The 21,064-nt window shown below is 40.2% G+C and overlaps 1 protein-coding gene across 8 annotated transcripts in view; it reads left to right on the forward strand.

The window, feature by feature from the left end:
* Window positions 1-21,064, forward strand: part of LOC137369955 (protein EFR3 homolog A-like) — a 325,373-nt gene that overhangs the window by 259,082 nt on the left and 45,227 nt on the right. For 6 of the 8 annotated variants that reach the window (XM_068031744.1, XM_068031747.1, XM_068031749.1 and 3 more), the window contains 5 exons: window positions 2,868-3,040; window positions 4,994-5,069; window positions 7,796-7,957; window positions 9,345-9,476; window positions 12,003-12,070. In XM_068031744.1, coding sequence (XP_067887845.1) covers window positions 2,868-3,040; window positions 4,994-5,069; window positions 7,796-7,957; window positions 9,345-9,476; window positions 12,003-12,070 — 611 coding nt within the window. The remainder of the gene's footprint in view (window positions 1-2,867; window positions 3,041-4,993; window positions 5,070-7,795; window positions 7,958-9,344; window positions 9,477-12,002; window positions 12,071-21,064) is intronic. The other 2 variants (XM_068031748.1, XM_068031752.1) reach the window with 1 other exon arrangement.

The raw sequence follows: 21,064 nt of genomic DNA on the forward strand, positions 1-21,064 counted from the left end.
CCCTCAACTTAAAGCTATGTCCCCTCGTGTTTGCCATCACCATCCGAGGAAAAAGACTCTCACTATCCACCCTATCTAACCCTCTGATTATCTTAAATGTCTCTATTAAGTCACCTCTCCCTCCTCCTCCTCTCCAACGAAAACAACCTCAAGTCTCTCAGCCTTTCCTCGTAAGACCTTCCCTCCATATCAGGCAACATCCTAGTAAATCTCCTCTGCACCCTTTCCATAGCTTCCACATCCTTCCTATAATGCGGTGACCAGAACTGCACGCAATACTCCAGGTGCGGTCTCACCAGAGTTTTGTACAGCTGCAGCATGACCTCGTGGCTCCGAAACTTGATCCCCCTACTAATAAAAGCTAACACCCCATATGCCTTCTTAACAGCCCTATTAACCTGGGTAGCAACCTTCAGGGATTTATGCACCTGGACATCAAGATCTCTCTGTTCATCTACACTACCAAGAATCTTCCCATTAGCCCAGTACTCTGCATTCCTGTTACTCCTTCCAAAGTGAATCACCTCGCACATTTCCGCATTAAACTCCATTTGCCATCTCTCAGCCCAGCTCTGCAGCCTATCTATGTCCCTCTGTACCCTACAACATCCTTCGGCACTATCCACAACTCCACCGACCTTAGTGTCATCCGCAAATTTACTAACCCACCCTTCTACACCCTCTTCCAGGTCATTTATAAAAATGACAAACAGCAGTGGCCCCAAAACAGATCCTTGCGGTACACCACTAGTAACTAAACTCCAGGATGAACATTTGCCATCAACCACCACCCTCTGTCTTCTTTCAGCTAGCCAATTTCTGATCCAAAGCTCTAAATCACCTTCAACCCCATACTTCCGTATTTTCTGCAATAGCCTACCATGGGGAACCTTATCAAACGCCTTACTGAAATCCAGATACACCACATCCACTGCTTTACCCTCATCCACCTGTTTGGTCACCTTCTCGAAAAACTCAATAAGGTTTGTGAGGCACGACCTACCCGTCACAAAACCGTGCTGACTATCGCTAATGAACTTATTCTTTTCAAGATGATTATAAATCCTGTCTCTTATAACCTTTTCCAACATTTTACCCACAACCGAAGTAAGGCTCACAGGTCTATAATTACCAGGGCTGTCTCTACTCCCCTTCTTGAACAAGGGGACAACATTTGCTATCCTCCAGTCTTCCGGCACTATTCCTGTCGACAATGACGACATAAAGATCAAGGACAAAGGCTCTGCAATCTCCTCCCTAGCTTCCCAGATAATCCTAGGATAAATCCCATCTGGCCCAGGGGACTTATCTATTTTCACACTTTCCAAAATTGATAACACCTCCTCCTTGTGAACCTCAATCCCATCTAGCCTAGTAGCCTGAATCTCAGTATTCTCCTCGACAATATTTTCTTTCTCTACTGTAAATACTGACGAAAAATATTCATTTAACGCTTCCCCTATCTCCTCTGATTCCACACACAACTTCCCACTACTATCCTTGATTGGCCCTAATCTAACTCTAGTCATTCTTTTATTCCTGATATACCTATAGAAAGCCTTAGGGTTTTCCCTGATCCTATCCACCAATGACTTCTCGTGTCCTCTACTTGCTCTTCTTAGCTCTCCCTTTAGATCCTTCCTGGCTAGCTTGTAACTCTCAAGCGCCCTAACTGAGCCTTCACGTCTCATCCTAGCATAAGCCTTCTTCTTCCTCTTGACAAGCGCTTCAACTTCTTTTGAGAGAGGAAAGAAGTTAATTTAAAAAAATTGAGTAATAGTTTGTATTTCAAGTTTTCCTCTAACCGAGCATGGAAATTATCTCATTTTAACTAATGTTCCACTGCATTTTTATTTACTCCAAATGAATGTGTGCTGACTAAACTCTAATTGTAACCTTAAAATATGATTTGAAAATGTCTACAAAAATTGTTAAAGGCTTCTGCTGATGCCATTTGAATCAACCGTTGGGAGGTTTGTAAGAATAGCCAGTGTGTCTTGCTCTAACATTTTTCCCCCTCTCCAAACTGCATGAAAGACGCCTGGCCTCCAGTTGGCATTTCTACAGTGGCTCAGTTAAGATTGGAACCCCATACATGTAATGAATTGCATCTAATTTCAATACATAAATTCATCTGCACTGTTATTATTTAAGCTCTGAGGTCATATTTGTCTATTTCAGATGGCTATAGAAAGAGGTTCTGTATATTGCCTGAAAAGATGATCAAAGTGGTGTAAAGATAAAATTATGGGGGGAAAAGCAACTAATAAATCAAAGGAAATCAGCAATGGATCCAAATATAGAACATCTACAGCATTCTATAGACTGACAGATTGACTATATGTAATGGTAGTTTAAAGAGACCAGAGAACAATTAATAATAGATGTTGGCCAACTTTGACCAACTTTTTCATAATCTGTGTGATGTGATTAATAGATTAGTGCTTTTACCATTACTTCATATGGAAATATATTGCAAAAGTTATAAATCAATTTTATGCTGATTTGGAATCAAATAAAATCATAGAGCAAGGATCCATTATAGCCATTTTACAATTAATCTTTACTGTGAAAATTTATATAGCAGAGATTTATTTCACCTTCAAAGCCCTCATCAGCACAGAAAACCAACACAAAAAAACTCATCTAATTTAGCAGTAGTTATGCACAAGCAATTGGCAGTTCATCTTGATAAAGGTGTCTCTGAAATAAATATCTTACGAATCAGAAATGCCAAGATGAACTAGAAGACGAGTGAACTGGAAGACTAATGGCTGATTCTGCCTGTCTTTTTGTAAGCCAGTAGAAATCTGAAGAAGATGTGAGGTAATGAATTTATTTGTTTACTCTGTCTTTATGAATGCTAGGTGACATCAGGATATAAGGCCAAAAGCATAGCAGCTGCCCTTCCATCTCCATTTTTAGAGCCAATACTATCAGTTTCTCTAATGGAAGATCGTGAGCTAAGGCAGCTGGTACTACACATTCTACATAGTCTTATTGATCGTCATGAGAACAAGGCAAAACTCAAAGGAATGAGGTAAACATTTTTTTGTTAGAGTAACTTATTACGTATAGATGCTTGCATATTTTGTTTGCATATTTATGAATGTCAGACTCCACCTGAATGCGAAACATGAACTTCCTGTTACAATGTGGATTATCTCCCAGTGGAGATCTTTTAAATGTGACCTTGTTCATTTAGAAAAAATATTTGTAAGAAAGGAATATAAATACTCATGACAAGTTTTGGTTGGATTTTTATGTGAAGATACAAATAATTCTAGAGTCTCGTTTAATGAGAATAGACTTGTTCATGCAAAGTTGTATTTGAAGATTGAATTTCTATGGCAGTTTATCTTTACTCACACTTATGGAATGCTATAAAATAAATAGATATTGCACGAATTAAAAAGGAACTTCTACACATGGCTTGACTTCCCTTCACCTTGCATGCTGTTCCCTCATATGGATTATATAGTTCCCCTCCTGCCCATGTAAGGTGCATTTAGTTGTATAATGTGCATAATATCTTTCCTGTAACAGTAATTCTTTTCTCATGGATCATGTGTATTCAAAATTGCAACAGTTGCCCTTTAAAATAAAAATTTGCCCGGAAAGCTGATAGTTAAAAATACGTTGAAGGACAAAGTTCACAAAGTATAACAATTCAGTTGACTAGTCCACCTTTTTCACTGCACCAGGGAAAAGATACTTGAAAAGCATCAAGATAGAGAGGGACTTTATGGAATCAAGCAAATGCTGTTTTGTTTGTCATTGAATACTTCATTTAAGTAATGATCGGTGAAAGTCCAGATGCTTTGTAGGTGTAAATTGTTTTGGTTGGTGAGACAACCCTGCTTTAGCTGAAAATAAAAGCAAAGCATGTTGTAAATGCACTTCAGGTGGTTCAGCATCTGAAAGAGAAATTAATATGTCAGGTGAGACACTTCAACAGAAATAATGGTCTGCGACAGCAGTACTAACGCACCACTGTAAAACACATACAGGTGTCAAACCAGTACCCGCAGTATAGACAGGTTTATTAGAGTTGGAGTCATAAGTAACACAAAAGTCTAATCTTATGGTATGCCAGTGTAATATTGAAATGTAATACTTAGCTAAAGTATTTTGGTCGGATACGCTGGTGTATTTTCGATATTATACAGTTGAAAAGAAATTGTTGCACATCTTTTAAAGATCTACAATTCTATTTATATTTTTGGACTGCTGTTTTTATATAGTAATGGTCTATACACACATAAAATTAACTTCCTTTAATTTCATATAACGAATGTGTGCTTACTGGCATTATTGGTTTAAAAAAACAGCTATGTCATTAGCCTAGTCAAGTATAACCATAATTAAATTGGCAAAACAATATGGAAATTATTTCAAAAACACATGTTCAAGATCTACCATATAATAAAGGCAAAATATTGCAGATGCTGGAACTCTGAAATAAAATCAAGAAATGCTGGAAATACTAAGCAGGTCTGGCAGCATCTGTGGAGAGAGAAGCAGAGTTAACATTTCAGGTCAGTGACCCTTCATCAGAACTGGCAAATATTAGAAATGTAATAGGTTTTAAGCAAGTAAAGCAGGGGTGGGGCAAGAGATAACCAAAGCGAAGGTGTTGATAGGACAAGGTCACAAAGAATACCATTAACATACCATTTGCCTTTGCTCCATGACCTTCTGGTCAGTTATGCTGTGTGGCCTTGTCCTGTCAACACCTTTTCTTTGGTTATCTCTTGCCTCACCCCCTGCTTTACTAGCTTAAAACCTATTACATTTCTAATATTTGCCAGTTCTGATGAAGGGTCGCTGACCTGAAATGTTAACTCTGCTCCTGTCCACAGATGCTGCCAGACCTGCTGAGTATTTCCAGCATTTATTATTCAAGATCTGCCATATTGTTTATCGTGTAATTTTTCTTTGCAGTGATGTGCTACACAATTATTCACTAGTGTTGCCATTCTTTTCTAATCAGAATCATCCCCGATGTTTCAGCATTGAAGATAAAAAGAGACAAGAGCTCAAAGCAAGACATAAGTTTCATGAAAAAGGTAATTAAAGACAATTATGCAGCCTCATTTAGCTTATAATGAGCAGCTAATTAAAAATGTTGACGAAATGGTTCGTGCTTTTGTTCAGTTTGAAACTAACATGCTGGTGGATTCTTATAGTTCCACAATATATTCATTCCTATAATCTGAAGACAATTTCTCAAGTTGGTACTCAATCTTCATTTTAAAATTCTATTAAAATCCTGTCGCGATTTATTATTTGCAAAATTGTATTTTTTTTTCTCTCTCTATTTTTCTCCCTTCTTTTCTCCTGTCAGCATTGACTTCTCGATTGGCCATAGTTCCACAAACATTGGTTGCTATCCAGTACTTTCATGTGAGAGTCCTGGCAAGCTACTTGGCCATTGGATAGAAATTAGTGAATGATTTCATTACACAAAATTTTACAGCACAAAAACAGACCATTTGACCAACAGGTTTATACAGATGTTTATGCTCCACAAGAGCCGCCTCCCATCTTACTCCATCTCGTCCTGTCAACAGCCCTCTATCCCTTTCTTCCTCAGTACTTAACTAGCTTCCCCTTAAATGCATTTATGCTATTTATCTCAACTATTCTGTTTTTAGCAAGTTCTACATTCTAACCACTGAGGAAAGAAATTTCTCCTGAATTCATTATTGCATTTATTAGCGATTATCTCTTACTTATGGACCCACAAGTGGGAACATTTTCTACATATCTGCCCTGTTTCAAAGACCTCTATCAGTTCACCTCTCAGCCTTTACTTTTTTCGAGAGGCTGCTGCAACATCTCAGTAACAGCTGTTTGGTCCCGTAGAGGTTTCAGAAATAGTCATTCTTTTCAGAACCCTGCACAAAGTTCAACTCGGTTGGTCCCATTATGTATCTTGTATCTTGTCATCAAATGGGTTCTCTTTACCAATGACCATTTTGCAGAGAGTAAAATTAATTCTTTAAAAAAAAATACAAAGACCAAGTTACTGCGGGCATTGGACAACTCAGTAACAGACAGATGGTCGGAAACCTTTATTGTTGAGGGGATCTAGTAACCATTTTGCAAGAATTCAATTATTACAGACTCCCCTTTGCTTAATGGTTGAAAACGCTCTTGGCTTGTTCATTGGCACTCTAATATCATTTCTCCAAATCTTTTATTCTCCTAACAGGCACCAATGAAAATACTCTTTTGGTTACATTTACCTCTGGCACAACCTAATATACTGAAAAAAGCAATATGTAGACTTGGAAAATATATCTCTCTTCCTGTGACTGCGCAGTAAATTTTGAGGAACAGTATTAAAAGCAAAAGCTCAGACTTTTTTTAAACAATTGGATGCTGAAATGAGGGTACTTTTGGGGGCTTTATAGATGAATGGATTAAAATGGCCTTCCTTATTACTAATTAGCTTGTGATCAGCTGAACATTTCATAGGCTTTCGGTTGTTGGTATAATTACAGTGCTGAATCTTAAGTAGCTTAGGAGATCATTATACCATAAAGATTAGTCTATGATTAACAATGTGCATGATTTAGTTAGGGTAGGAAATGTCCATAATTGATTATACTTAGCATGTTTTCTGTTATAAAGTTGACATTGATGAGCTCCAGATATTTAAAACACTTGTGATGGCACTGGATGAATTTTTTTCAACTAAACTATAAGGAAATTTACCAAAGGTGTATGTTCTGCTCCTTTGTAATAGATCTATAAAAATATATTGCATTTCATTATGCAGTTAAAAACTTAATTTCCTGAGATGTCATTATTTTCAGCTGCATGCCTCCCTTTTATCAATGGTAATAATTTAAACAAAACTTGGCTCAAAGAAGGTAATTTGCTTGTGGCTTCAATTGTGTAAAAGGTCAAGGCTTAATTGCTGGATTGCTCAGGATAATGAAAATTTTTAATTCAAGTTTCTAATAAAAATAGAATCTCATTTTTGTAATTAATGCAACTGTGCAAATTCATGAACAGTACAGACTGTAGGAAGTACAAATAATTTTCATCAAACTTGACTGGTTGAGAAATGAGTTATGACTAAAATGAAATTGCTGCTTCCACAAAGGCTTTGTACAACTAATTGTTAGACGTTTTCCCCCCAACCCCTTCCCCAACGTGTATTTAGTGCATTAGAAAAAACACTTCCATTACTAGTTGTATATAAAAGAATGATTGGAATTAAGTGTCTTCAAATTACCTACCTCAGTCCTCTCAAACAACCTTGACCTGTTAGTCTTGACAAGGCATTATCTGATCTTGCTCTAAAAGGGGTAAAATAAACTTCCATTGGCCTCATCTGTGAACATTCTCAAATAGTATGAACGCAGATAGTCGAGGTTTCGTTACACTCCTATTACCATGCTGAAATCTGCTAACTCATTACAAACCAAGGATTGCCAAAGGATCAAATCTAAACCATACTGATCAGGCGTGTTTCTGTAGCATGCTATTCTTTCCTCAATGAAGCATCAGTGGGAGAAATGGTTTGGCAGCTGAAGGTTTGTGTGCAGGAATTCATTTGAGATACAAAAAGTGGGAATAACTATACCAAATCTGCCAGTGTTCGTGATAATGAAGTTACTTTTTAGTGCAATGAAAACAACTTTGAATTATTAGTAGACTGTAGTCATTAATTGTCCTTAGAGTATTGGTTGTCATAATCACATTTGCTGATGAAAATTAGTTATTAAAACTTTTCTGATCATGTTGACCTTGAACTTTAATCTAATTGATTTGTTTTCAGCAAGGACAGCAGTTGTACAGACATATTTATATGGGTTGTAAAGAAGATGATAATGAACAGAAAAACTTTGAATCTCTTTTTGTTGCTCTTTTGCTCATCACAATTGAACTGGCCAATGATGAAGTGATCATAGACCTGATTCGTCTTGCTCTTGGCATACAGGTACTGTAAAGTGTTAAAGTTTATAGTTTAGTGTTTGGAAATGATTACTTTGTACTTAATGTTTTATGTTGGCAATGCAGACTAGCTAATTAGTCATAACTGCACTACACAATGACACTAGGCAATGCCTGTATTACATAATCTTGTAAACCTTACAGTTATGTTCAAAACATGTGTTGAGGATGAACTTGATTTTTTTTAAAAAGAGCTTTACTTTCATTTTAAATTCAGTTTATTATAAGCTTCCATTTCAGTATGGTGGATACTGGGTCAAGCTGTTATGTTAGGAATCTAGGCCAAGAGTTTCCACTATAGACACAATTGATGATTCAGGTACAGTTTTGTGTAGTGAAGCTTTTTCTTAAGTTTCAATTCAAACACATTTGCACATTGCTAAACATAAAATCTTCCCGAACCAATGCAAGTAGCAGCTTTTTTAGAAGACATTTTTCTAAAAGGTTGCATTAAAAAAATCCTTTATATATTTGAGTGGTAACCTGGTGCAATTTTATTGATGCAGATAAAAATGGATTCATCACAAAAGATGAGCATTTTTACTCAGTGTCTCATCCACTACCTATGAATAAGCCAATTTTAAATAATTAAAAATGACGTTTTTTAATATATGCAAAACCGTTAACTAGTTTTTAATGGTGCCCATTTGCACCAAAAAAATGTTTAATTGTAAAAACCTATTTGAAGGCCCGGAAATGGGTGCAATTAGCAGAAACTTGGCATAGTGATTAATTTGTGTTCGGGTATGGGTGGGGGTGATTTCCAGCATGATGGTTTGTCAATTAGTGCAAAAGATTGCAAAACCTCAGTTTACATTGGACATAACTTGCACTTGAAATTCCTCAATCTTTTGCACTGGTTTGGCTGATTTTGGGTGAACTAGTACAACCTAGAGGAAACTACAGGCCCTAAAATACAGTTACACTGAACTTTGAATTGGTGGTTTCATTGTTTTTCTATAGTACTTGAAGGCAAGTGTTTGGAAAAAGTCTTTGCAATAACTCCTGGTAGGCGATAACTACAGATTTAGTAATTTGTTTGAAAATAACTTTGTAATTTCCTCAGATAGTAACTATTTCTAACCATCCTTTTCATTGTTAATATATGTATAACAGGAGCCATTCCATCAGTAGCAATACATCACTGACTTAATTTAGTTCATGTGAAAGCCTCCATAATTCACTTGTGCCTGTGGCATTTTTAAGTCATACTTTTCACGTTGAAGTTCAGTGATGCATCACCATACATCAGAAGTAAAATATTAACTTGCTGTACCCTTCCTAATTTGCAAAAGGTCACAATTTTCAGGAGCGCATTCTAAAAAGCTTTAGTAATTGCTTTATTTCTGATGTCTTTTTCTGTTTCATACCAGGATTTAGCTGTTAGTAATGAAGATAACTTACCCATGTACAATCGTTGTGCCATTCTAGCTCTGGTAGCTGCATACTTGAACTTTCTGAGTCAGATGATTGCAGTACCAGCTTTTTGTCAACATGTCAATAAGGTTAGTAGCTTACTTGTAATAATTGCAATCTCAGCTTACATGAAGCATGGCCACTTGGATAAGATACCAGAGGACTGCTGATGCCCACAGAACAGTACCTCAAAATGAGTCATTGGCTTCAGACGACAGATGTATTTTTTTATTTGCAAGATGGTGTTTTGTATTTCAGATTTAATATCACTAGGTCTAAACTACCTGTTACTTCTGGAGGTGCTCCTGCGATGGGCTTTTTCAATGTTAGAGGTCCTGCTGTATAATATGTAGTGAGGGACGAATAGCCACCAACCCTCCAATCCACATGCCTGACAGCTGAGGACCAGCAATACCTGCCAGCCAAATTCCTGCTGAGCTGTGGCAGCAATCTGTTCTACCTTATGGAAATGAGCCCCCTGAGCTGAAATCTCTGAGTCTGAGGTGTCCCCAGCATGTGAGCTTGCCAGTTGCTCCAGCACCCCTGCCATTCCCTCCCCAACCTTCCTGCCCAAGGACACACTAATCCCATAAAATTGTGCCTATAATGGCTGTTGCTTTATAGTGAGGGCTTTGTCGGGCATTACTTTGGAATTTCTCTTATGTAGGCTCCTTTAACCTGTTGCAAGCCTGAGAACTGAGTGTAATTAAATTAAGCCAATCCAGGAAATGGAAAATGTCACCCCAGTGTTAATCCATTCAGGTTTTGACTTGAGCAGAAATTGTAGCCCAGGATATGCAATAGGGAATGGTAAAATATCCAGTTTCATCCACAAGCGATGAAGAGTTCTTGATTGTTGAGTCAGATAACTGGACAACACAGTGAGTCTAACATCAGTGGTAGGGAAACTATTGGAAAAAATTCTGAAGAACAGGATTAATCACCACTTGGAGAGGCAGGGATTATTCAAGGATAGTCAGCATGGCATTGTCAGGGGGAGATCATGTCTAACAAACTTGATTGAATTTTTCGAGGAGGTGACTAGGTGTGGAGATGAGGGTAAAGCAGTTGATGTAGTCTATATGGATTTCAATAAGGCTTTTGATGAGGCCCCACATGGGAGATTGGTTAAGAAGGTAAGAGCCCATGGGATCCTGGGCAATTTGGCAAATTGGATCCAAAATTGGCTTAGTGGCAGGAGGCAGAGGGTGATGGTCGAGGGTTGTTTTTGCGATTGGAAGCCTGTGACCAGTGGTGTACCACAGGAATCGGTGCTGGGACCCTTGCTGTTTGTAGTGTACATTAATGACTTAAACGTGAATATAGGAGGTATGATCAGTAAGTTCGCAGATGACACGAAAATTGGTGGTGTCGTAAATAGTGAGGAGGAAAGCCTTAGGTTACAGGACGATATAGATGGGCTGGTAAGATGGGCAGAGCAGTGGCAAATGAAATTTAATCCTGAGAAGTGTGAGGTGATGCATTTTGGGAGGACTAACAAGACAAGGGAATATACAATGGGTGGTAGGACCCTAGGAAGTACAGAGGGTCGGAGGGACCTTGGTATACTTGTCCAGAGATCACTGAAGGCAGCAGCACAGGTAGATAAGGGGGTTAGGAAGGCATATGGGATACTTTTTGCCTTTATCAGCTGAGGCATAGAATATAAGAACAGGGAGGTTACAATGGAGCTGTATAAAACGCTAGTTAGGCCACAGCTGGAATACTGTGTACAGTTCTGGGCTCCACACTATAGGAAGGATGTGATTGCACGGGAGAGGGTGCAGAGGAGATTCACCTGGATGTGGCCTGGGATGGAGCATTTCAGCTATGAAGAGAGACTGGATAGGTTAGGGTTGTTTTCCTTAGAGCAGAGAAGGCTGAAGGGGACCTGATTGAGGTGTACAAAATTATGAGGGGCATTGATAGGGTCGATAGAAACTTTTTCCCTTAGCGGTGGTGTCAATAACCAGGGGACATGGCTTTAAGGCAAGGGGCAGGAGGTTTAGAGGGTATTTGAGGGAAAATGTTTTCACCCAGAGGGTGGTTGGAATCTGGAACACACTGCCTGAAGGGGTGGTAGAGGCAGGAATCCTCAAAACGTTTAAGAAGTATTTAGATGAACACTTGAAACGCCATAGCATACAAGGCTATGGGCCAGGTGCTGAAAAATGGGATTAGCGTAGATCGGTGTTTGATGGCTCGCACAGACACGATGGGCCGAAGGGCCTGTTTCTGTGCTGTATGCTTCTATGACTCTCACCTCCATTACCAGGCCTTCATCTCTTGAAAAGGTATATTCTACAATTCTCCGGTTCTTGACCTCTGTACTGAACTTTCTGGTACACAGAGGATAACTCATTAAGGCACAAGGTAATGCATTCAATTCCAGTTAGCACATCCCATCTACAGTGCCAGAACAATAATTTTATAGCATGGGTATTATTTACATATTTGCAAGTGAAAACTAATCATCCTCCAGTGTAACATGTGCACTGTCTTGCTCAGATTCAAGTAGATTTCATCTGATGGCATTAGGAGTTTAGTTTGACCTTTTTGGATAATGTATAGAATTGTCCCATGTAAGTATTACATCGCTCCTTTGCTTTTTCAAGGTGATTGAAGTGAGAAGCAAAGAAGCACCGTATCTTTTGCCTGAATATATTTCCAGAGAAAAGTATGTGTAAGTATGTCTCTTTGGAATTTAAGTTGAACTCTTTTATTTATTTTGATCTATGGAAGTTGTGTTTTATGGAGCAAACTGACCAGATCAATCCAAATATTGGTTTTAATCATTAATTTAAATATAGAAATTAATTTTGGCAAAACCACACTGCAGTGTTCAGATCACTGCACAATGAGAAATCCTGCTTGCACATAGTTTTTTGAGTATCATGAGAAGATATTGTATAAAGTTCTTTATATACTTAAAATTGTATGAATAATCCTGAAGATTACAGCGAGCTCGCCACTGGTATCAGACCCACCGGCCGTCCATGTCTCCGCTTTAAAGACGTCTGCAAACGCGACATGAAATCCTGTGACATTGATCACAAGTCGTGGGAGTCAGTTGCCAGCGTTCGCCAGAGCTGGCGGGCAGCCATAAAGACGGGGCTAAAGTGTGGCGAGTCGAAGAGACTTAGTAGTTGGCAGGAAAAAAGACAGAGGTGCAAGGGGGAGAGCCAACTGTGTAACAGCCCTGACAAACAAATTTCTCTGCAGCACCTGTGGAAGAACCTGTCACTCTAGAATTGGCCTTTATAGCCACTCCAGGCACTGCTTCACAAACCACTGACCACCTCCAGGCGCTTATCCATTGTCTCTCGAGATAAGGAAGCCAAAGAGAAATCCTGAAGATCAGATCTGAAGTAAAATTACTGTATTTGGATTCAGTCCATATAGATGCAGATTTAGTTTAATAACCTATGGATATCCAATCACACAATAAAGGACTATGAACATACAAAAATGATGGATGTGATAGAATGGCTTGTTGGTCTTTTCCTGTCCCATACAATTACACTGCAATTAAGCATTCTGATGCTTCCACCCACCAACAGCCATGTCATTTCATGGGAGAGGCATAACAATCCTTAAGTCAAGGAAAAAGAATTCTGGGAAATTCTTATCCGACCACCAAAGGTGATCAAAACAAGTTCCAGGAGACCACAATACAATGAGGCAAGTCACCTAACACCCGCCTACTTTTTGTTTGGAGTGATATCAGTCTTGGCCAGGAACACATCCAATTCTCATTTCAGCATTTGCAGCAAAGCTGGACTAATTGCATGAACCGGCAGCTTGTTCCAGAGGTCAGTCACCGTCTGTGAATAAAAGACCTTCTGACATCTAACCTAATTCTTTGCTTGTGTGTCTTATATGCCATGCCCCATGATTCTCTGGATGACATCTAAACAAAGTAATGTACAAGGACATTATCGTACTCTTTATTTTGTATTGTATACTACGTCCCAGCAACCTTGCAGCACTGCTTGTAATTTTTGAGACTCATGAGCAATAAAACATAAATTTATTTCCAACGCAGTAGACATTAGTTCGGACCCCTGCAGGTTATGTACATGTTTGGCATTGGCCCTACCTATGTGCATAACACTAGATTTAACCATGTTAAATGTCATCTGCCAGGTGTGGATGCATTTCCTCATTGCATCTAGATCTAATTGCAGTCTTTTTCAACCAGGGTTGGTGGGATCTATTTTGACATTCACATTGCATATCATACAAAACAGGATAGTAAATAATGATCTTTCCAGACCTTACAGTCATAGTCATTTAGGCACAGAAGGAGGCCATTTGGCCCATTGAGACCATGCCAGCTCCCCACGGAGCTATGCAGTCAGTCCCACTCCCCAGCTCGATCCCCATAGCCTTGCAAGTCTATTTCTCTCAGGTGGCCATCCAACTTCCTCTTGAAGTCATAGATCGTCTCTGCTTCCACCACCCTTGTTGCCACAAGTTCCAGGTCATTACCACAGGCTGCGTAGAAAAATTGCTTCCTCATATTCCCACTGTATCTTTTGCCCAAAACTTTCAGGTCTGTGTCTCCTAGTCTGAGTACTATTTGTTAATAGGAACAGTTTTTCCTTGCCTTGAGCAACTATCTGCTGTAACTTAAAGGTATCATTAACTATTTGCTGAAATGTAGAAAATTATCAACCAAGTTGATGTTTGTCTGAGTTAGTCTGACATCAATTCTTGTAAAAGACTTGGAAATATTGTACATTTAAAAATGTCAAATTATTTTTTTAAATTTCAAATTCATCAATTATTCATCTGTGGACTTTGAACAGTAGGAGAAATATTTTGTTTAGTTATCAATTCTTAAATACATATTCTTGTATATATCCATATATATAAAGTAATTACCTAAGCAATTAGAACAAAGCACAAACCTTCCTTTTGCCTTATAGCAATTCAACTGATGACCATTTTCATCAATTCTTTATCCTGACTCAACAGTATTTGCATCTGATCTGCCCCAGTGGAAACTCTATTGTGTGTTTTCTATTTTCAAATATCTCATACTTGTATTATAAAATTCTTCAGAAATGACTCCCAAAAGCAATCAAATGCTATTCTTAGAAATTAGTAGGGTCACTGATTTTTAATAAATGGATATATCAAATTCTGTATTTATTACATGGGATTATGGAACTTCTGGTATTTTCAGAGTTGCATCTTGTGATTGTCTTTTATTTTGTGAAAATGTGATCATTAATAAATGTTTCTATTTTTATTAATAGGTGTATCAAATATATTGCATTTATAGTTGATTGTCAATGGGATCTTTCTACTTGTGTATTCAGTTTATAAAATAGAAGGTTCTTTTTATTTTAGAAATGGTTAACCAGTGAAGGTATTGTTTAATATGTTTTCTTATAATTTGAAATTCCATTAACGTTAAGAGAAAATGGTTAAGAATTTTGTCATTGACTGAAATAATGAGGGGTAAACAGAATTGAGGAATAACCTTGCAAACAGCAAAAACAACTAGCATTTATATAGCACCTTTAACATAGTAAAACACCGCAAAGCGCTTTACAGGAGTGTTGGCAAGCAAATTTTGACACAGCCACACGAGATATTAGAACAGGTGTGCAAAAGCTTGATCGAAGAGGTAGATTTTAAGAAGCATCTTGCAGGAGCAATGAGGCTGGTAGGCGAAGAGGCTGAGGGAGCAAATTCCAGAACTTAGGGCATGGTCAGCTGAAGGCAAGTGGTAAGGCGATTAAAATCAGGGATGCTCAAGAGGCCAGAATTGGAGAGATTCTGTAGGATTGTAGGGCTAAAGGAGGTTACAGTGATGGGGAGGAGTGAAGCCATGGAGGGAAGTAGAATCAAGAATGAGAATTTTAAAATGGAGGCATTGCCAAACCAGAGGGCAGCGTAGATCAGCAAGCACAAAGGTAATGATTGAACACGTCTTGGTGCGAGTTAGGATAGGGGCAGCAAAGTTTTGCATCAGTTCAAGTTTATGGAGGGTGGAAGAGGGGAGGTCGGCCAAGAGAGCATTATAATAGTCAAGTCTAGAGGTAACAAAAGCATGCATAAGAGTTTCAGCAGCAGATGAGCTTAAGACAGGGGTATAGACAGGTGATGCTATGGAGGTGGAAGTCTTGCTGATGGAGTGGATATGTGGTTGAAATTGCATCTCTTATCAAATGCCACTGTAACAACAACAAATATTTATATAGCACCTTTAATGTAATAAAATGTCCCAAGGTGCTTCACAGGACAAAATATGACACAAGCCACATAAGGAGATATTAGGTCAGATGACCAAATCCTTGGTGAAAGAGGTAGGTTTTAAGTAGTGTCTTAAAGAGGGAAAGTGAGACGGAGAGGTGTAGGGAGGGTATTCCAGAGCTTAATGAGGGTATTCCAGAGCCCAGGTAACCAGTGGTGGAACGATTGAAATCGGGGATGCTCAAGAGGCCAGAATTAGAGGAGCACAGATATCTGAGGATTGTGGTGCTGGAGGAGATTAGAGCGATGGGGAGAAGTAAGGCCATGGAGGGATTTGAAAATAAGGATGAGAATTTCAAAATCAAATGCTGCTTGACCAAGAGCCCAATGTAGGTCAAGCAGAGGGGTAAACGGGAATTGGTGCAAGTTAGGACATGGGGAGTGGAGTTTTGGATGACCTCAAGTTTATGGAGGGTAGAATGTGGGATACCAGCCAGGAGTGCATTGGAATAGTCAAGTCTAGAGGTAACAAAGGCCTGAATGAGGGTTTCAGCAGCAGATGAGTTGAAGCAGGGGCTCCCCATGGGAGCAGGAAGAGAAGCCATTGCAAGTAATACTCTGGCTACAATTAGACAGGTAAGAACGGAATCAGGCAAGAGCAGTCTCACCCAGCTGAATGACAGTGGAGAGACATTGGAGGAGGATGATGTCATCAGTGTCGAAGGCTGCAGGAAGGACGAGAAGGGACAGTTTACCTTTCTCATAGTCAGATAGGATAAGTCAGCAAGGTTTCACATGGTCTGGTTCAGCCTCAGACAGTGGCCTGAAAAGGGATGTAGTCAGTGGCTGGGGAATGGAGTTTATGGTGAGACTGAAGACAGTGGCTTTGATCTTCTCTGTATTTAGTTGGAGGAAATTCATGCTCGAGCAGTACTGGATGTTGGACAAGCAGTGTGGCAAATCACTAGCAACCTTTTTATTGCCAAAAGCAATGAACTATGATAATCAAAGCTCATGCGTTGTTTTCAGTAATGATATGCAAATCTTAGCACTGCCATATGAATTAAATTTTAATTTTGTGTGGGCAACTAAGTAGAATCAAGAGGAGTGCTACATAAATGTAAGTTGTTGATGATAGAGGAATGGAGCGCATTAATAACTACTGCAGTTCTTCAAAAGGGCGAAGATTCTTCCAAATCCTCTATCTTTACCTTTGCAAAATGCCGTGGCAATGAACTATGATGGCCTATTGTTTCCTTGCATTCTCTAGGAGATGCAATCTAGTTAGTTGCATGAATGCCTTCGAATTCTGATTTTTTTCAGAGGCTTCTGGTGTAAAGGAATGACATTGACTCCAATAATGAAAGCTTGATTCTTAGATTTTTTTATAGCTAAACATCTCACTGTTATATACTGTCTTAGATGTCTCTTTTTTTGCTGAATTCTAGATGTGGGTCTCTATTATAATTTACACATGTGATTTATGCTTTTAACATTTTAATCACAAGCAAACTGATGATCCTACTTAGTTGCCTGTATAGCTTCACAAAATTAAAATGTAATTCAAATGTCAGTGCTAAGATTTGCATATCATTACTGAAAACAACGCATGAGCTTTGATTATCATAGTTCATTGCTTTTGGCAATAATGAGGTTGCCACATTTCAGTTTACCATGTTGGGATCTAGTCGTATCAATTTGATTGAGTTCATGAATTGTTTGGTATAAATTGCTCTTAAAGTCTGCACCAACAATGGTCTGTACTTTAATCCTTTCGCCCAAAGTTAAATACCCATGATTTAGGTAGACAATAACCTTATTAAAGGTTCTAATAGTTTTTTTTATACTGTTATCCGTTCAACGTGGATATCATCCATCAACTGCAGATTACTGATTGCTTGTGATATGGTCACTGCAAAATGGTGGTGGGCTGGTTACTCCTCATTCCTGTCCCTCCCCCCTCCACTTTTACTTGCCTATCTTCAGACACAGGGAAGGCCTCAGAGAAGTGGGGGACTAATCTGAATAGCAATGTTGAATCTCAGGAAAATCATCAGTAAGTGTACACCGTTTTAACCACAGAACTGCCTATAGCCCGCACAATCTCTTGCCTGCTAGAAAAAGCAAGGGACACCAGGGATCCAGGCCATAAGAGGGCCAGATGTTGGAAAGAAATTTTAAAGGATTATTTTGGACCAGAAGGAGCAGGACTATAAGCCCCATCTTTAGCTGCACAAAGATACCTTTGGCCTCCTTTCTTTCCATGGGTCACTAGCAGCACCTGACCCCACACCAATTTTGACACCTACCTGCCAGCAGCGATGGCATTAATGTAGAGGCATGCAAATGAGGCCCAGGAGTTAAAATTTCCAGACCTTGGGCTCTGGGTGAGTTGGACACTTCACAGTTCTGCTTCGGCCCTTGATTCCTGATCCGAATTAAAATCTGCTCTGTTTCTTCAACTCCCACCCATTGCAGGAATTGAGCACAATGAAGTGCTGATGCTGTAAGTTAGAAGTGCTGCTTATCTGATTAGAAGGTATTCCCAGTGATTCAGGCAAATGTCTAGCAATGTCCAGCCTCAATCAACACAAAAAAAAGTTAACTGTTCTGATGAAAGGTCACAGACCTGACACGTTAACTCTGCTTCTCTCTCCACAGATGCTGCCAGACCTGCTGAGTATTTCCAGCACTTTGTTTTTGTTACAAAAAAATGTTACCTGAGTGTTCATCTCATTTGCAGCTTGTGGGATCTTGTCTGTCCAAAAAAACTAACTATGCAATATTCACTCCACTTCAGTGATTAATTGGTGTGAAGTATTTGAGATGTGATTAGGTACTATTTGAATGTAGTTTCCTTTTCACTGCATGTTTATTGTATGGTGATTCACATTTCATCAACAGATGATATGTGGTATGATGTCACCATTAGCCAATATAACAGTTTTTTTCTTTTTTTATTCGTTCATGGGCATCGTTGGCGAGGCCAGCATTTATTGTCCATCCCTAATTTCCCTTGAGAAGGTGGTGGTGAGCTGCCTTCTTCAACTGCTGCAGTCCATGTGGGGTAGGTACACCTACAGTCCTATTAGGAAGGGAGTTCCAGGATTTTGGCCCAGTGACAGTGAAGGAATGGAGATAAAGTTCCAAGTCAGGATGGTGTGTGGCTTGGTGGGGAACTTGCAGGTGGTGGTGATTCCATGCAACAGCTGCCCTTGTCCTTCTAGGTGGTAGCGGTCCCGGGTTTGGAAAGTGCTGTCGAAGGAGCCTTGGTGAGTTGCTGCAGTGCAACTTATATGTGGTACACACTGCGGCCATTGTGCGTCGGTGGTGGAGGGAGTGAATGTTTGTGGATAGGGTGCCAAACAAGTGGGCTGCTTTGTTCTGGATGGTGTCGAGCTTCTTGAGTGTTGTTGGAGCTGCACCCATCCAGGCAAATGGAGTGTATCCATCACACTCCTAACTTGCGCCTTGTAGATGGTGGACAGGCATTGGGGAGTCAGGAGGTGAGTTACTCGCCACAGAATTCCCAAACTCTGGCCTGCTGAGTTCAGTTTCTGGTCAATGATGACCCCCAGGATGTTGATAGTCGGGAATTCAGCGATGGTAAGGCCACTGAACATCAAGGCAAGATGGTTAGATTCTCTCTTGTTTGAGATGGTCATTGCCTGGCACTTGTGTGGTGTGAATGTTACTTGCCACTTATTAGCCCAAGCCTGGATGTTGTCCAGGTCTTGCTGCATCTGAACATGGGCTGCTTCAGTATCTGAGGAGTTGCAAATGGTGCTGAACATTGCGCAATCATCAGTGAGCATCCCCACTTCTGAGCTTATGATGGGTGGAAGGTCATTGATGAAGCAACGGAAGATGGTTGGGCTCAGGATACAACTCTGAAGAACTGCTGCAGTGATGTTCTGGGACTGATGTGATTGACCTCCAAAAACCACAACCATCTTCCTTTGTGCTAGGTCTGACTCCAACCAGCGGAGAGTTTTCCCCCGAATCCCATTGACTCCAGTTTTGCTCGGGCTCCTTGATGCCATACTCGGTCAAATGCCGCCTTGATGTCAAGGGCAATCACTCTCACCTCACCTCTGGAGTTCAACTGTTTTGTCCATGTTTGAACCAAGGCCGTAATGAGGTCAGGAGCTGAGTGGCCCTGGCGAAACCCAAACTGAGCGTCAGTGAACAGGTTATTGCTAAGCAAGTGCCGCTTGATAGCACTGTCGACGACCCCTTCCATCACTTTGCTGACGATCAAGAGTGGACTGATTAGGCAGTAATTGGCTGGGTTGGATTTGTCCTGCATTTTGTGACAGGACATACTTGGGCAATTGCTGAGTACTGGAACAGCTTGGCTAGGGGCAAGTTCTGGACCACAAGTCTTCAGTACTGTTGCAGGAATGTTGTCAGGGCCCATAGCCTTTGCAGTATCCAGTGCCTTTAACCCTTCCTTGATATCGCGTGGAGTCAATTGGATTGGCTGTACACTGGCATCTGTGATGCTGGGGACCTCAGGAAGAGGCCGAGATGGATCATCCACTCTGCACTTCTGGCTGAAGGTGGATGCAAATGCTTCAGCCTTGTCTTTTGCACTGATGTGCTGGGCTCTCCCATCATTGAGGATGGGAATATTTGTTGAGCCTCCTCCTCCTGTCAGTTGTTTAATTGTCCACCACCATTCACAACTATATGTGGCAGGACTGCAGAGCTTAGATTAGAGATACAGCACTGAAACAGGCCCTTCGGCCCACCGAGTCTGTGCCGAACATCAACCAACCATTTATACTAATCCTACACTCATCCCATATTCCTACCAAACATCCCCACCTGTCCCTATATTTCCCTACCACCTACCTATACTAGTGACAATTTATAATGGCAAAATTACCTATCAACCTGCAAGTCTTTTGGCTTGTGGGAGGAAACCGGAGCACCCGGAGAAAACCCACGCAGACACAGGGAGAACTTGCAAACTCCACACAGGCAGTACCCGGAATCGAACCCGGGTCCCTGGAGCTGTGAGGCTGCGGTGCTAACCACTGCGCCACTGTGCCGCCCATAATCTGATCTGACGGTGGTGGGATCGCTTAGCCCTGTCTATTGCATGCTGCTTCCGCTGGTTGGCATGCGCGTAGTCCTGTGTTGTAACTTCACCAAGCTGACACCTCATTTTGAGGTATGTCTGGTGCTGCTGTACTCTTCATTGAACCAGGGTTGGTCCCCCGGCTTGATGGTAACGGTAGAGCGGGGGATATGCTGGGTCATGAGGTTACAGATTATGGTTGAATACAATTCTGCTGCTGCTGATAGCCCACAGCATTTCATGGATGCACAGTTTTGAGTTGCTAGATCTGTTCAAAATCTATCCCATTTAGCACGGTGGTATTGCCATACCACACGATGGTGGGTACCCTCAATGTGAAGATGGGACTTTGTCTCCACAAGGATTGTGCGGTGGTCACTCCTA

Source organism: Heterodontus francisci, chromosome 5 (genome assembly GCF_036365525.1).
Source record: "Heterodontus francisci isolate sHetFra1 chromosome 5, sHetFra1.hap1, whole genome shotgun sequence".
Classification (NCBI taxonomy): domain Eukaryota; kingdom Metazoa; phylum Chordata; class Chondrichthyes; order Heterodontiformes; family Heterodontidae; genus Heterodontus; species Heterodontus francisci.